The sequence below is a fragment of the Ranitomeya variabilis genome, chromosome 6 (assembly GCF_051348905.1).
Source record: "Ranitomeya variabilis isolate aRanVar5 chromosome 6, aRanVar5.hap1, whole genome shotgun sequence".
Lineage (NCBI taxonomy): Eukaryota > Metazoa > Chordata > Amphibia > Anura > Dendrobatidae > Ranitomeya > Ranitomeya variabilis.
In genome coordinates, this window is record NC_135237.1 from 445289059 (window position 1) to 445307647 (window position 18589).

The 18589-nt window shown below is 43.0% G+C and overlaps 1 protein-coding gene across 1 annotated transcript in view; it reads right to left on the minus strand.

The window, feature by feature from the left end:
* The window catches only part of PRKDC (protein kinase, DNA-activated, catalytic subunit), a 384813-nt gene that overhangs the window by 338772 nt on the left and 27452 nt on the right, over positions 1-18589 (minus strand). Inside the window, exons 5-7 of the mRNA XM_077270465.1 lie at positions 16510-16618; positions 10864-10976; positions 5675-5774 (exon numbers count right to left, since the gene is read on the minus strand). Of these exons, the coding sequence (XP_077126580.1) occupies positions 5675-5774; positions 10864-10976; positions 16510-16618 (322 nt within the window). The remainder of the gene's footprint in view (positions 1-5674; positions 5775-10863; positions 10977-16509; positions 16619-18589) is intronic.

Here is an 18589-nt window from a genome sequence, read left to right on the forward strand (position 1 = left end):
AAGACCCCTCCTTCGGACAGCACACCTTGCCCAGCGTTCAAAATGATTTTCCCGCCTTGCCGCAGCTGTGGGGGATCCTCCGGCGTTCTGAGGGAGAGCGGCATGAAATCCCGGTGGGCGCCGCCATCTTGGAGCCCCCGCGCATGCGCAGGAGCTCGCGACCCGGAAGTCGTCGTCGGCTCCGCCAACCGACGTCATCATAGCTTACAGCGCTTCCTATCAACGCTGCAGCCATCGTGGGACGCCGAGGCCAGCCAGCTGAACTCCGCTCGGCGCCTCCCGGATACTGCCACCGCCCCCACACGCAGGGAGACCCACAGCACACGAGGGGACTCATACTCACCATACGCTGGCACCTGGAGACCGGACACCCCCTGGCGACCGCTCCTTGCTGTTTTAGTCACTGCCGTGCCGCCCTGCCAGGGCCACCGTGACCACATCAGGTACTCGCACCGGCCGAGGTAGGAGACCCCCCTCGCTACCAGAATCGGTCCGGCCGGCCTGGAAACCCGTAAAAAAACTTCTGTAGGAATCCAGTCCCTTCAGGAACAGGAAACCAACTGATGCATGGGAGAGGTGCCGCCCTTTTTGTATCTGTAGGTTTCCTGTTCCTTAAGGGCGGATCCCCTCTCTCGTAGTGCTGTCATGGGAGTCCGAATAAAATGTTGATTCGCAGTGAAGAAATCTTCCAGTGACCAACAAACCTGGTCTGTGAAATTGTGGAAGATAGCTCCCAGCCAAGGAGACTGGCATCTGTTGTAATCACCTGCAAGGGATAGTGAAGAAGGATGATCCCGAAAAATGAGTGGGGAGAACAGCTACCAGTTTAGGGACACCCTGATTAGGGATGAGATCCACAATGGACAATCTAAGGACAGCGAAAGGACAGAGACCGAAGGGTCTGAAGAGCGAATGAAACCCCCACTGAGGAGCTGCTTTAAATTTTACTCAGGGAGAAAGACCCTTGCTTGAAGGATGTTGAACAGCAATCCCCAAAAAATCAGATGCTGGGTAGGGACTAGACAAGACTGTGACCTATTGACTATCCAGCCAAGTTGAGACAGGGTGTCGAGAGTGATGGACAGGCTTTCCTGGGCTAGGGAGAAAGATAGAACCTTGACGAGGATATCGTCGAGGCAAGGCAGGATCACTAGACCACTGATCCGTAGAATGGCCATCACCGCAGCCATTATCTTTGTAAAGACCCTGGGAGCGGTTGCCAGACCGAATGGCAGGGTGACAAACTGAAAGTGGTCCTGCTGTAGTGCAAAGCGCATGGCTCTGGAAAGTCGGGACGTGGAGATAGGCATCTTGGATGTCCACCGAACACAAGAACTACTGAAATTCCATGGAAGCTATGACTGAGCGAAGGGATTCCATTCTGAAATTATGAAGACTGACTCTTTTGCTCAGTAACTTAAGATCTAGGATTGGTCAAACCGTCCAGTCCCTTTTTTGGAACTACAAAGAGGTTTGACTTGAAACCTGTAAAATGTTTCTGAGGTGGGACAGGAACAATGACGCCTTTTCAGAGGAGCGAGGAAATGTCTGAAGAAACCCAGAACCAGAGATGGATCCAATTGGGGACAGGATTCGAAAAAAACGGACTTGTGGCCGTGAAATTAACTCTAGTTTGTATCCTGACGATAGCACCTCTCTGACCCACGAGTCCTTGACAGAAGCAAGCCAAGCGACCCTGAAGAACAGAAGATGACTTCCCACCCTGAGGGACTCTCTGGGCAAAAGAGAAGCGTCATGCAGAGGTGAATCTGGTTAGTCTGCTTCTGGAGGATCTGCCTTGCGTATTACGGGGGCGCCAGGATAGAATCGGCTTAAAGTGAACCTGTCACCAGTGTTGTGACATAGCAGATAAAAATATCACCTTATTCAGCATCTGCACTGCATTCCATAAATCATTATATAACCCCCTCACTCACCCTGTATACCACCGAAAAACCTTTTAATTTCTCCAGTGCTGTATGGTAATCTTCTCGGTCTAGTCCGATGGGTGTTGCTTTGGGCCTCCATATCCCTTCCCCCGGCTGCGGCTCGCCATCCTCCTCCTTTAATTGATATGGACGCCACCGATAGTTATCCACATTGCTGGACAAAATCATGCGCCTTAACAGAAATATTGTGTCTCGGGCCTGCGCAGTATGCTTATTATTTACAAAGGCAAATAATTCCTAACTGAAGATTCCAAAATTAAAAATATAACGTTTTATAGTTACTGTTAATAAACATATAATATGGTCAGTGGCCATTTGCAGCCGCGTCTGACTCAGATTAGTTACAGCTGTGTGACATCCTCTAATAGAATGAACAGCATATGATTAGTTAGGTAGTTGTTGAATTAGGTAGCAGTGGACCTGAATGTTAATTTAGATAATTCCTGGGTTTACTAACCCACTAACTTCATAGGATAAAATATATTATTTATAGGAGGTAGCTGCTACTGCTATATAACATTACATTTAAGAAGCGATATTTCTGCGAAAACACAAGATGTCGCACAGCGATGTGGAAGACACCTCTAACGTCAATTAAGGGGAACGGGAGAGCTGCAGCCGGGGGGGAGGGATGGAAAGACCCTAAGCCACGCCCTTGGGACCGAACCGAGAAGATTACCACACAACGCAGGAGAAATTAAAAAGGGTTTTCAGGGGAATACAGGGAGAGTCAGGGGATATATAAGGATTTAGGGAATGCAGCGCAGATGCTGAATAAGGCGATATATTTAGCACCTATGTCACAAAACTGATGACAGGTTCTCTTTAAAGGATGACCTTCTCTTTTCCTGGTTCTTGACGGGAGTTATCATTGCCAGGTGAGAAACGGTGAAACGGTCCAAAGGGCCGAAATTTAAGCCTGGGGGGGGAGGGTGCCTGAGGAAGAAGAGTACTCTTTCCACTGGTGGCCTCCATTATGATCTGGTCCAACCTGGTTCCAAACAGTACCTCTACCATGTCTTTAGCTATATGGTTCTGCAAATCGCCACTATATTACTGGACACTAGAGCTGCACAGGAGGTGGCATCCAAGGAGCCAGCCATTACATATTTTCCCGCTTGTAAGATATGGTCTGAAAAGTCAGCTAACTCGTCGGATCCCTTAAAGGGCCACTGTCACCCCCTCTAGCCGTTATAAACTAAAAGAGCCACCTTGTGCAGCAGTAATGTCACCCAGGTCCCCCGCCTTACAGCGTCTGTATACTGTACTGTATACTGTATGAGGAGGCACGATCAGCTGAATACAGTATACAGACGCTGTAAGGCGGGGGACCTGGGTGACAGGCTGACACACGCAGTTCGCATGCCCAGGAATCCTAGCCCCGCACTGTGCATAATGCATAACACACTGCGGGGCTGGGATTCCCAAGGTGGGTGGCCGCAATGCCCGCACAGGCGCAGTCTGCAAGCCTGGCTGGGACGTCACACAGCCAGAGCTTACACACAGCGCAGGCGCCGGTTTTGAAGAGAAAAAAGCGCGGAGGGGGTGGCGCCGAAAGCCCCTGAAGATTTGAGTGACGGCAGAGTAGCGGTTGAAGCTGGGGAGTGAGGACCCGCCACCCTGGCTAAAGACAGGTATTTTGGCTAAGTTTCAAAGCGCTTTATTTTGGGAATACTTGAACCAAAAACTAAAAGAGCTACCTTGTTAGAATGCAGCATTACTGCTGCACAAGGTGGCTCTTTTAGTTTATAACGGCTGGAGGGGGGTGACAGTGGCCCTTTAATGGAGTTGCTTAACCCATGCAATATAGACATTGACACACATGTGGTGTCAAAGGCATGGCAAAAGGAGGAATATTCCGCTTCAAAGGTTGACTTTTCAACTGACTCCATGAGTCTGTCATTGGGGTCCTTAAGCGATGCCCCATCCATAAGGGGAAGAACAGTGTTGGTGGATAGTAAGGAAACTGGGGAGTCTACAGCCGGAGAGACGGTCCAGTTTTCCATAAGATCTGAAGCAAACGGATACAAAATACCAAGCAGCTTCCCTTTTTGGAAGCGTCTGGTTGGAATTTCCCTTTTCCTGAAAGGACCCCTTTCAATTCCTTATGGGGAAGAAAAACTCTAGGAGTTCGTCTTGACCGTCTGAAGGACACTCCCTGAACGGAGGGCTCCTGAGGAGCATCCTTAACACATAACCCTTAACACTAAGGGTCTGGTTGACGGCTACAATAAAGACTCTCCACCATGTCTCATGTTAGAAGCCTCGTCCGAGTACAGGTCAGACTCATTCAGAACCAGAGTCCAACTCCAGTACCTCTGGTGCATCTGAGGAAGACTACTAGAAAGAATCCACCAATCCAGAAAGGCCAGGGGGCGAAGGAGAGCGAGAAGAGGAACTGGAGCCACTCTCCTGCCTAGCCTTCTTATGGCCATTGCTGGCATCAGTAGAAGGATGTAAGTAAAGGTTATGGAATCCGCCAGCATGGGTGAACGGAGGGAATAGGCAAATTGTCAGGTATGGATACCAGGGTCTGGGACACCTTGTTAGATCCTGAATGGATTGAGAAAAAGGAGTGGCTCACTCTGTCTCTACATGGGATAACAGAGTGACCGTTCACACTGTTTCTCTCCAAGGGAAAGAGGAGAGGACTCTCTGAAAAAGAAAGGGGAAAATGTTACTGTAAACAGAGGTAGATATGCCTCTACTGAAAGACCCATGTCTGCGTCCTACTGACACTAAGCTAAACTGATTAACTTGGTGCCAGCTCGTGGGGTGTACACTGCTGAGGAGGAGCTAAATTTTTTGTGCGTAGTGTCAGCAGTATAAACTCATAGTTTCCTGTGTCCCCCAATGAAGTGATAGAGAAAATCTACACTCCTTGTTAAAACAACACGCCAAAGTTTTCTGGGGGAAACCCTTTCGCCTCGTACATGGCAAGCGATATGGAGAAATGCAGCTTGCAGCATGCTTTGCTTATAGAGAAAACCAATATACGCTACTTATGTTCTGGTACCATACCCTTTCCCAATTACATAAACTTAACCCTAGCATTACGAATTGCTGTTGGATGTGTGGTAATACTGAAGGTGACTTACTCTGGTCATCTGCAGGACTTCATAGTTTTTGGAAAGTTAAGCTCTTATCTTTAAAGTCATTGGCCTTCAGATACCCATAGATCCCAAATTTTATGTCCTAAATAATCCACCATTTCAGATTAGTCGTAAATCCAAACAGCTCCTACTATACATGGCACTGCTGCTAGATGTCTGACATCATGTAAATGGAGGTTGGACAACCCTCATCAAATAGTGAATTACACGTGCAGATACAAGATGTACAAAACATGGAATATCTTACAGTTTAGCGCTTTGATGGAGTTCTGGTCTCTTTTGGATACATAGAGTACAAAGAGAATGTTAATGTACACCGCTATAACGTAGTACAGGAAGCTCATACTGCATTAGAATTGCTCCCTAATTACCCCCCATCTTTTTTCTGTGTCTTTGTCTATGTTCACTTATAAGAATAAGATGTGGACCACTTGGTGTTGAGTGAAGTCATTGTTGATGGTAGTTTTCTATGCTGATTTGATATGCATCGAGTGCTAATACTTTGAGTTCTATGGGGGGTTTTTAAACTTAACTCATTTCTGAAAATTCAATAAAAATTAGTTATAAAAAAAAAACAAAACCACGCCATCCAATCACTAAGTAGTGCCATACCTTCCTCTACAGATTTTGTAAAGTTAATCAAGAGTGCCGATAACCCTCTCAAACATCCAGCTACCACTGAAAACTTGGGCTGCCTTGTAGATGACGTCATCTAGAAAGAAGCAGTAAAAAAAGCTAAAATTATATCCTTCATTAAAGAAAATATATACCATATAACAAAAGGAATTGGTGAACATTTAACCAAAATATAAACATTTGATAAGCTGTTCAAATATACTGTAGAGAAACTATATGGTAGGTCTGATCTTTTAATCTGGCGCTCGAGGAGGATCTTGCACGTATTCATCAGAAGAATAACTAATAGCACAGATATTCTCCTGGCCTAGACATTATAGCAACACCAGCGCCTAAGAAGTTGCTTTTCCAGCTCCTTTTCTATATATCTGCATTCCATATGATGAGGGTCCAGACTTGTGGACCAAAAATGAAATCTGCATTATTTTGAATTGCAGAAAAATTAAAACTTTGCACTTTGGAGTGGTGAGTGATTCTTCTTCTGAAATATATTGCAGAATTTTGTATACATCATAAGATTGAGGACCAAGCTACGCCCAAACTTCAAAGTTGTAAAATGGTGAATCCGACAGAGTAAGGCCGGGATCACACATGCGAGAAATACGTCCGAGTATCGCATGGTAATACCCGACATTGCCATCGTCTCTCTGGAGCGGAGCGTGCGGTCGCATGTATTGCTATACGGCCGCACGCTCCGCTCCTGAGTTACGGCGGCAGTGCCGGGTATTACCATGCGAGACTCGGACGTATTTCTCGCATGTGTGATCCTGGCCTAAAAGTCCCCACCTTTTATTTTTTTTACCCACAACAGGTTTCGAAAGTAGACTGCTTTCTTTTTTCAGGCCACACCAACATCACAAGGCATACCAATTAAAATATTAAAATTATGTCAATATTCAAATTGCAGGAAGATCCATCAAAAGGTCCAATTTCTGAAACCCCTGGCAAAAATTATGTAATCATCGGCCTTGGAAGATGTTCATTTAGTTGTTTACCGTAATTTTGTAGAAAAAAAAGCAGATCAAAGACATGGCACAAAACTAAAGTAATTTCAAATGGCAACTTTCTGGATTTAAGAAACACTAAAAGAAATCAAGAACAAAAAATGTGGTAGTCAGTAATGGTTACTTTTTTAACCAAGCATATGGGAAAAATTATGGAGTCACTAAATTCTCAGGAAAAAAATATGGAATCACCCTGTAAATTTTCATAACCAAAACTAACACCTGCATCAAATTAGATCTGCTCGTTAGTCTGCATCTAAAAAGGAGTGATCACACCTTGGAGAGCTGTTGCACCAAGTGGACTGACATGAATCATGGCTCCAACATGAAAGATGTCAATTGAAACAAAGGAGAGGATTATCAAACTCTTAAAAGAGAGTAAATCATCACGCAATGTTGCAAAAGATGTTGGTTGTTCACAGTCAGTGTGTCTAAAGTCTGGACCAAATACAAACAACATGGGAAGATTGTTAAAGGAAAACATACTGGTAGACCAAGGAAGACATCAAAGCGTCAAGACCGGAAGCAAACCAATATGTCTCCAAAACAGGAAATGCACAACAAAACAAATGAGGAACGAATGGGTGGAAACTGGAGTCAACGTCTGTGACTGAACTGTAAGAAACCGCCTAAAGGAAATGGGTTTTACACACAGAAAAGCTAAACGAAAGCCATCATTAACACCTAAACAGAAAAAAACAAGGTTACAATGGGCTAAGGAAAAGCAATTGTGGACTGTGGATGACTGGATGAAAGTCATATTCAGAGATGAATCGCGAATCTGCATTGGGCAAGGTGAAGATGCTGGAACTTTTGTTTGATGCTGTTCCAATGAGATTTATAAAGATGACTGCCTGAAGAGAACATGCAAATTTCCACAGTCATTGATGATATGGGGCTGCATGTCAGGTAAAGGCACTGGGGAGATGGCTGTCATTACATCTTCAATAAATGCACAAGTTTATGTTGACATTTTGGACACTTTTCTTATCCCATCAATTGAAAGGATGTTTGGGGACGATTAAATCATTTTTCAAGATGCTAATGCATCATGCCATAGAGCAAAAACTCTGAAAACATTCCTTGAAGAAAAAGACACATAAAGGTCAATGTCATGGCCTGCAAATAATCCAGATCTCAATCCAATTGAAAATCTTTGGTGGACGTTGAAGAAAATGGTCCATGACAAGGCTCCGACCTGCAAAGCTGATCTAGCAACAGCAATCAGAGAAAGTTGGAGCCAGATTGGTTAAGAGTACTGTTTGACACTCATTAAGTCCATGCCTCAGAGACTGCAAGCTGTTATAAAAGCCAGAGCTAGATGCCGATACAGTTGAAAGCATTGATTGAGGAGAGTGCGTCAGCCGATGCTCCCTCTCCCATCATTCCCCCTCTGCTTCTGACATCTCAATGAAGCAGGTGCGATGACTATGTGGAGCCATTATCCTGTATGGAGCACTTTGTGGGGCCGTTATCCTGTATGGAGCACTATGTGGGGCTATTATCCTGTATGGAGCACTATGTGGGGTCATTATACTGTATGTAGCACTATGTGGGGATATTATACTGTATGGAGCACAAATTGGGGCTATTATACTGTACAGAGCACTATCTGAGACCATTATACTGTATGGAAGGCAATGCAGGGCCCCATTATACTGTATGGAGCACATTTTGTGGCCATTATACTGTATAGGTGGCTGCGTGGGGATTACACAGTTAGAGAATCATACTGTAGTGGGGTCAGTGGGGGGGGCAGTGAGGTCATCATACCATGAGTGTGTAGGGTACTATGGTAGACTTCACTGTGGGCGCTATCATGGGGTAATGTGTTTGGGAGTACTTTTGTTTGCATCATTTATTTTTCAAGTTTTTTTATCCTTTGTAATTACATATATAAATTAGGCCACTGAGCCATGTGCTTCTTACTGCTCTTACATAACATATTATAGTATTCCAATATTTTATTCTAAGATCTATTAATTAAAATGTACTTTGTTCGTGGGACAACCCCTTTAAGTTTGTTCCCATATGAAAAAGTTAATTGTTCTATTTGACAAGGAAAAACTTCCTCAATTGTAGACATTTTTTTAAAATACATATCAAGGTTGGCCCGTAACTTTGTCCAAGTTTTTAATTTTGTCCCTCTACATATTTGAGTTTGACATCCCTGTGACTAGGTTCTTCAGTAAATTAGATGAGAATTGTCCATTCATGTCTATGGGTGCCCCGCCCACCCCCCCCAACCAAAAAAAAAAACAAAAAAACAGAGACCACACGTACATTAACCATTGTTTATGCATACATTGCAATAAAACATAAGAATCTGTAAATAGTCTTGTAAATTATTAATAGCTTCTGCTATAAAAAAAAAAAAAAAACAGATTGCATACGGACTGACCATGGAGGACATATGAGAAAAAAATTTCCCAAGTATTCTGGATGAGCTAATTTTATACACACGTGTGAATCTGACCTAATATTCAACTTAGTATCTTTTCACTTTTACAAAGAATCAATAAAATAGTGCTGGACAACAACGTTCTCATTTCTTAAAAAAAAGCTTTCATCACAATTTTTGTTTTTCAGTTTTCCTAATTTTATACAGTATATTTGTGAAATGTTTTAGATCATAGAATGTTAGAGTTGGAAGAGACCTCCAGGGTCATCGTCTCCAACCCCTTGCTCAATGCAGGATTCACTAAACCATCTCAGATAGATGTCTGTCCAGCCTCTGATGACTTCATTGAAGGAGAACTCGCCACCTCTTGTGGCAGCCTGTTCTACTCATTGATTACCCTCACGGTCAAAACGTTTTTCTAATACCTAAACTGTATCTTCTCCCTTTCAGTTTCATTCCATTGCTTCTCATGTTTCCATGTGCAAATTCGAACAGGGATGATCCCTCTACACTGACAGCCCTTCAGATATTTGTAGACAGCATTAAAGGGAACCTGTCACCTGAATTTGGCGGGACCAGTTTTGGGTCATATGGGCGGGGTTTTCGGGTGTTTGATTCACCCTCTTACCTTACCTGCTGGCTGCATGCTGGCCGCAATATTGGATTGAAGTTTATTCTCTGTCCTCCGGAGTACACGCCTGCGCAAGGCAATATTGCCTTGCGCTGGCGTGTACTCCGGAGGACAGAGAATGAACTTCAATCCAATATTGCGGCCAGCATGCAGCCAGCGGGTAAGGAAAGGGTGAATCAAACACATGAAAACCCCACCCATATGACCCAAAACTGGTCCCGCCAAATTCAGGTGACAGGTTCCCTTTAAGTCTCTTCTTAGCCTTCTTTTTTGCAAGCTAAACATTCCCAGATCCTTTAACCGTTCCTCGTAAGACATACTTTGCCATCCGCTCACCATTCTGGTAACTCTATCTTAACTTGCTCCAGTTTTTCCACTGTCTTTTTTAAAATGTGGTGCCCAGTACTGGAGACAGAATTCCAGATGAGGTCTTGCCAAGGAGAAGTAGATAACTTTACGTGATCTAGACTCTATACTTCTCTTAATACATAATAGAACTGTGTTTGCCTTTTTGCTGCTGCATCACATTGTTGACTCATGTGCCATCTGTAATCTAATAGTATACCCAAGTCTTTTTCACTCGTGCTGTTGCTTAGCTCTATTCCTCCTATTCTATAGATGTGATTTTCATTTTTCTTGCCCAGATGTAGAGCATTGCATTTCTCCCAGTTAAATATCATTCTATTAGTCACTGCCCATTGTCCAAGTTTATCTAGATCCTTCTAAATCCTTTCTCTGTCTTTACTAGTGTTAGCTCTGCCTCCTAGCTTTGAATCGTCTGCAAATTTGATTCGTTTACCTTCAGTTCCCTTATCTAGATCATTCATAAAAATGTTGAACAACACTGGGGCCAGGACAAAGATTTTGGTCTCTAGATATTTTATAAAGTTTTTCAATAGGTGATAGATCCTCTTAAAAAGTAAATGTGCACATATACAGTCTACGTATAAAGTGTATGTATGCAGGACAGCAGGGTGCACAGCAGGGACACACGGCAGAAAAAAAGCCCCACTGGATTCCGAATATAATGTTTTTAGCTCCCTTGGGGAAAGGAAAATTTATTAAACTGTGCACAAACTCTTTTAATATGAATTTTTGAAAGAGAATATTTTAGTGTTTATACCAGTACCTGTCCTTTTAATTCTCCCAGATAGGCTCGATAGAGTTTTTCAGAATTGTTCAGCATATCACTAGGTTGCACTTCGCCCAGAATTCCCAGAAGCTCATAAATTTTTTCTAAAACTACAGAACACACAAAAAATTAAAAGACAAAATAGGACATGGACTAAAGATTACAGCAATAAAATGTCCAACTTGGAAAATAGTTTAATCACTGTACCTTGTCAGTGGTAACTGTATGTTGTATAGTGTATACCACAAACATCTTGTAAGTCTTCCTCCAATCAAATCAGTTTCTGTTTTTAATAAAATAGGCAAAGCATTCTCACAGGCATCTATAACAGCATGTGAATGATGCTGGGGGTATATGTACATAGCTACAGGGGCAAACTGGGAACATTAGTACGTAAGAAAGCACAGAGTAAGATGAGTGATTAAACATGAAAGCAGCAACAAATGTAAAAGCTACAATGACTGAAACAAGCTGATTACTTAACAGAAACGAGAATGGGTCAGAATTGCTAGAAAAGACAGCGGGTCAGTTATCATAGAAAAGATAGGGGGTCAGCTATCATAGAAAAGATAGGGGGTCAGATATCATAGAAAAGATAGCAGGTCAGATATAGAAAAGATAGCGGGTCAGATATAGAAAAGATAGGGGGTCAGATATAGAAAAGACAGCAGGTCAGATATAGAAAAGATAGCGGGTCAGATATCATAGAAAAGATAGGGGGTCAGATATAGAAAAGACAGCAGGTCAGATATAGAAAAGATAGCGGGTCAGATATCATAGAAAAGATAGGGGGTCAGATATAGAAAAGACAGCAGGTCAGATATAGAAAAGATAGCGGGTCAGATATAGAAAAGATAGGGGGTCAGATATAGAAAAGACAGCAGGTCAGATATAGAAAAGATAGCAGGTCAGATATCATAGAAAAGATAGGGGGTCAGATATAGAAAAGACAGCAGGTCAGATATAGAAAAGATAACGGGTCAGATATAGAAAAGATAGGGGGTCAGCTATCATAGAAAAGATAGGGGGTCAGATATAGAAAAGATAGCGGGTCAGATATAGAAAAGACAGCAGGTCAGATATAGAAAAGATAGGGGGTCAGATATCATAGAAAAGATAGGGGGTCAGATATAGAAAAGACAGCAGGTCAGATATAGAAAAGATAGCGGGTCAGATATCATAGAAAAGATAGGGGGTCAGATATAGAAAAGACAGCAGGTCAGATATAGAAAAGATAGCGGGTCAGATATAGAAAAGATAGGTGGTCAGCTATCATAGAAAAGATAGGGGGTCAGATATCATAGAAAAGATAGCGGGTCAGATATAGAAAAGACAGCAGGTCAGATATAGAAAAGATAGCGGGTCAGATATCATAGAAAAGATAGGGGGGTCAGATATCATGGAAAAGATAGGGGGTCAGATATAGAAAAGACAGTGGGTCAGCTATCATAGAAAAGACAGCGCGTCAGATATAGAAAAGATAGGGGGTCAGATATCATAGAAAAGACAGCGGGTCAGATATTATAGAAAAGATAGGGGTCAGATATAGAAAAGACAGCGGGTCAGATATACAAAAGATAGGGGGGTCAGATATCATAGAAAAGACAGCGGGTCAGATATCATAGAAAAGATAGGGGTGTCAGATATCATAGAAAAGATAGGGGGTCAGATATAGAAAAGACAGTGGGTCAGCTATCATAGAAAAGACAGCGCGTCATATATAGAAAAGATAGGGGGTCAGATATAGAAAAGATAGCGGGTCAGATATAGAAAAGATAGGGGGTCAGATATAGAAAAGACAGCAGGTCAGATATAGAAAAGATAGCGGGTCAGATATAGAAAAGATAGGTGGTCAGCTATCATAGAAAAGATAGGGGGTCAGATATCATAGAAAAGATAGCGGGTCAGATATAGAAAAGACAGCAGGTCAGATATAGAAAAGATAGCGGGTCAGATATCATAGAAAAGATAGGGGGGTCAGATATCATAGAAAAGACAGCGCGTCATATATAGAAAAGATAGGGGGTCAGATATAGAAAAGATAGCGGGTCAGATATCATAGAAAAGATAGGGGGTCAGATATAGAAAAGACAGCAGGTCAGATATAGAAAAGATAGCGGGTCAGATATAGAAAAGATAGGTGGTCAGCTATCATAGAAAAGATAGGGGGTCAGATATCATAGAAAAGATAGCGGGTCAGATATAGAAAAGACAGCAGGTCAGATATAGAAAAGATAGCGGGTCAGATATCATAGAAAAGATAGGGGGGTCAGATATCATGGAAAAGATAGGGGGTCAGATATAGAAAAGACAGTGGGTCAGCTATCATAGAAAAGACAGCGCGTCAGATATAGAAAAGATAGGGGGTCAGATATCATAGAAAAGACAGCGGGTCAGATATTATAGAAAAGATAGGGGTGTCAGATATCATAGTAAAGACAGCGGGTCAGATGTAGAAAAGACAGCGCGTCAGATATCATGGAAAAGATAGGGGGTCAGTTATAGAAAAGACAGTGGGTCAGCTATCATAGAAAAGACAGCGCGTCATATATAGAAAAGATAGGGGGTCAGCTATCATAGAACTGCTATAATGAAGAATGAGTTCCAGTAAGGCTATGTGCACACGTCATTTCTTGCAGAAATTTCCTGACAAAAACCATACATTTTCTGCAAAAAATCCAAATGCGTTTTTTTGCGCGTTTTTTGTGTTTTTTTTTTTTTTCGTTTTTTTACAGAGGTTCCAAATGTAATAATATAGTGGGACATCCGCAAAAAATTAGCACAATTAATGAACATGCTGCATTTTTTACCGCAATTATTTTTTTTTGCGGAAAAGAACGCATCATATGCACAAAAATTGCGGAATGCATTCTAAATGATGTGATGCATATGTATGCGTTTTTATAGCGAAAAAAAACGCAACGTGTGCACACAGTCTAAGGGCGGCAGCTGATAATGTTACCAGTTGCTACAAATATGCGCGCGCGTGTGCGTGTGCGTGTGCGTGTGTGTGTGTGTGTATACATATACATACTAGATGGTGGCCCGATTCTAACGCATCGGGTATTCTAGAATATGTATGTCCACGTAGTATATTGCCCAGTTATGTAATATATTGCCCAGTTACATTGTATTTTGCCCAGTGACATAGTATATTGCCCAGTTACATTGTATATTGCCCAGTGACGTAGTATACAGCACAGAGCCACATAGTATATTGCCCAGTGACGTAGTATATTGCCCAGTGACGTAGTATATTGCCCAGTGACGTAGTATACAGCACAGAGCCACGTAGTATATTGCCCAGTGACGTAGTATACAGCACAGAGCCACGTAGTATATTGCACAGCCCATGTAGTATATTGCCCAGCTACGTATGACACAGGTTAAAAAAATAAAAAATAAACATATACTCACCTTCCGCAGGCGCGTTGTAGCTCTGTCGCCTGTGTGGGGTGCAGGCGGCAGCTTCCGGTCCCAGGGTGTGATGACGTCGCGGTCACGTGACTGTGTCGCGGTCATATGACCGTGACGTCACGGTAGGTCCTTGTCGCGCAGGACCTGTGATGACGTCGCGGTCACATGACCGTGACGTCACGGTAGGTCCTTTCCGCGCAGGACTTGTGATGACGTCGCGGTCACATGACCGTGACGTCATGGCAGGTCCTTCTGCCAGACCATCCTTGCCACCGGAACGTGCCGCTTGCATAGCGAGGAGCGGGAAAGGCGGCGTAGGTGAGTATATAATCATTTTTTTTTTTTTAAATTATTTTTAACATTAGATGTTTTTACTATTGACGCTGCATAGGCTGCATCAATAGTAAAAAACTTGGTCACACAGGGTTAATAGCAGCGGTAACGGAGTGCGTTACCCGCGGCATAACGCGGTCCGTTACCGCCGGCATTAACCCTGTGTGAGCGGTGACCGGAGGGGAGCATGCGGGCGCCGGGCAGTGAGTGTGGGGAGTAAGAAGCGGCCATTTTCTACCGGACTGTGCGCGTCGCTGATTGGTCATGGCAATGGTCGAGGGCGTTTTGCCACGACCAATCAGCGACTTGGATTCCATGACAGACAGAGACCGCAACCAATGAATATCCGTGACAGACAGAAGGACAGACAGACAGACGGAAGTGACCCTTAGACAATTATATAGTAGATATCTATCATGTGGAATTATATGCTTAACAAAAAAAGTGTGAAACAACTGAAATTATGTCTTATATTCTAGGTTCTTCAAAGTAGCCACCTTTTGCTTTGATGACTGCTTTGCACACTCTTGGCATTCTCTTGATGAGCTTCAAGAGGTAGTCACTGCACAACCCACAGAAGTTGCTCAGGTAGTGCAGCTCATCCAGCAGAATGGCACAGCAATGCAAGTTGTGACAAGAAGGGTGGCTGTGTCTGTCAGCACAGTGTCCAGAGCATGTAGCAAATACCAGGAGACGGGCCAGTACACCAGGAGACGTGGACCACTACCTCTTCCTTTGTGCAACGAGAAACAGGAGGAGCACTGCCAGAGCCCAGCAAAATGACCTCCAGCAGACCACTAACATCCCTGTGTCTGCTCAAACTGTCAGAAACAGTCTCCATGCTAAGAGGGTCTGACGGAAGTTGGTGTTGGGCTTATAGGCCAACACCGTGCAGGGAGATTAGCACCTGCAAGAGAACACCAAGATTGGCAGATTCGATATTGGCACCCTTTGCTTTGAACGGATGAGAGCAGGTTCACACTTAACACATGTAACAGACGTGACAAGAGTTTGGAAACACTGTGGAGATCGTTCTGCTGCCTACAATATCCACCAATATCCACGGTTTGGCAGTGTTTCAGTAATGGTGTGGGGAGACATTTGTTTGGAGGGTTGCATCTGAGGTACCAGGATGAGATCCTCAGACCCATTGTGAGACCATATGCAGGTGTAGTGGGCCCTGGGTTCCTTCTGATGCATGACAATGCGAGGTCTCATGTGGCTGAAGTGTGTCAGAAATTCCTACATGATGAAGGCATTGATGCTATGGACTGGCCTGCCCATTTCCCAGACCTGAACCAGCCCATATGGGACATCATGTTGCACCATAAACTGTCCAGGAAGAAGAGAGGCACCGGACCAAGACAGGGACACCCATCAGACCCAACCGTCCCCTAGGAGAGTATAATAAAAGGTGTTTTTCTTGTCTTACAGGCAGGATTCAGGCTGATATACAGCATTATAGAATGCTGTATATCAGGGCTGAAAGGTGGTGGTCTTAACTCATATGGGACAAACCTGGTGACAGATTCCCTATAAATGATAATCTATTCATCAGTAGGTCTAGCACACAGACCAATCAGCTGAAAACTGCTCCAGCAGCGGCTGGAAGTAAGGGCCGTATGGTATAGAGCTCAGCAGCCTGTAAATTACTGGGGATTCTTTATTTCCCTTTCACAGAAACGCATGCACTTTGCTCAGTTCCAGTAACTGCCAGAGCAGTTTTCATCTGATTGATGGGAGCGCCGGATGTCGGACCACCTAACTTATATGGATAGATCATCAAATAACAAATTCTGTACAATCGCTTTAAGATATGAAGACACAGTCTGCTTATTTTGCTGTTCTTACCAAAGTACTTTATGAAAATCTAGACATTGTAACATTTCTTACCTGTATCTGATAATTTGCTTTTAATACAAAGTTCACCATAAAATTTGTTAAAAATTTCAAAGATTTTAAATTCCTCGATTTTGTAGGACTTCTTCAGGAGTTGCAATAACTGAAATTAAATAAAAGGAGGTCTTGCATTAGATAACATGGACAGAAACAGAACAAAAATATACACATATGTCCTAGGGTATTTCACTAAATTAAAGGAAACAATAATGAAAATGATACCTGGTCTATAGTGATCTGATACGCGATAAAACGGCAGACACTAAGGGTTTTAAAATGGCGATCGGGGGAATAAGGCTGTAGCGCCCTCCAGAGACGGAAAATCCCCGGAGAACATGATCAGGGCCAGATTTTCCAATGCCTGATCACAAAAAATAAAAATATACATGTTTGCCCGCTGCTTCAATGACTGATCTTTCTTCTGACAAGATATACATGTCAGAGGAGACAGAAATTATCCCCCATGAGACACCGACATAGGGTCACTTATGGGGAATTCTGCTGTTCTGGCACCGCATGCATTCTCCCAGTGGGTCATGGTACCTGCAAACCATAACAGTAAAATCTGGCGCTCCTTGCTGTCTGAGCATTGCAATGTGCCTGAAAAATACTTCCCGATTACATGTAGGGTATTGGCGCAGTCAGGTAAAAATTAACCTCAGTTTGATGTATAAAAAAAAAAAAAAAATCCTATTAGAATTAAGAAAAATTAAAAACTTGGGACTAAAGGAACATTTTTGTGAGGAAACTGTGATTATATTATTTTCTCGGCTCAACGCTATAAACTTTTGTGAAGCACCTGGGGGTTCAAGGTACTTACTATGGATCTAAATACATTTTGTGAGGGGTCTATTATCCAAAATGGGGTCACTTGTGATGAGGTTTCCACTGTTTAGGCACAACAGGGGCTCTCCAAATGGGACATGACGTGTGCTAACGATTCCAGGAAAACTTACATACAAAAGTCAAATGACGCTCCTTCCCTTCCAAGCCCTGCCGTGCATCCAAACAGTAGTTTTCTCCCTCATTTGGGCTATCGGCGTACTCAGGAGAAATTGCACAACAAATTTGTATGGTGCAATTTCTCCTGTTACCCTTATGAAAATGCAATATTTTGAGCTGAAAATATATTTGTGTGCAAAATTAGATTTTTTTATTTTTACTGCTCAACATTATAAACTTCTGTGAAGCACTTGAGGGTCCAATGTGCTCACCACACATCTAGATCAGTTCCCTGAGGGGTCTTCTTTCCAAAATGGTGTCACTTGTGGGAGATTTTCACTGTTTAGGCACATCAGAGTCTCTCCAAACACGACATGGCGTCCGCCAATTGTTCCAGCAAATTTTGCATTCAAAAAGTCAAATGGCGCTCCTTCCTTTCCAAGCTCTGCCGTGCGCCCAAACAGTGTTTTTTTCCCTCATATGGAGTGTCGGAGTACTCAGGAGAAATTGCACAACAAATTTTGGGGTCCATTTCTTCCTGATACCCCTGTTGAAATAAAAAATGTTGGTTCTGAAGTAAATTTTTAGGGAAAAAAGTTAAATGTTCATTTTTTTCCCCACAGTCCAAAAATTCCTGTGAAGCAAATGAAGGGTTAATCAACTTCTTTAATGTGGTTTTGAGCACCTTGAGGGATGCCGTTTTTAGAATGGTGTCACTTTTGGGTATCTTCTATCATATACTGTAGACCCCTCAAAGTGACTTCAAATGTGATGTGGTCCCTAAAGAATAAAAATAAATAAATAAAAAAATAAAATAAAATATGGTGTTGTAAAAATGAGAAATTGCTGGTCAACTTTATTTTTCGTGATCTGGGGCCGGGTGAAGGCTTATTTTTTGTACACCGAGCTGATGTTTTTAATATCACTTTGATGTAGATTCTATCTTTTGATCGCAAGGTAGCGGCAACCAAAAAAACGTACCGTATATACTCGAGTATAAGCCAAGATTTTCAGCCCAAATTTTTGGGCTGAAAGTGCCCCTCTCGGCTTATACTCGAGTCACGGTCTGTGGCAGGGTCGGCGGGTGAGGGGGAGAGGGCGCTGAGGCATACTTACCTAGTCCCGGTGATCC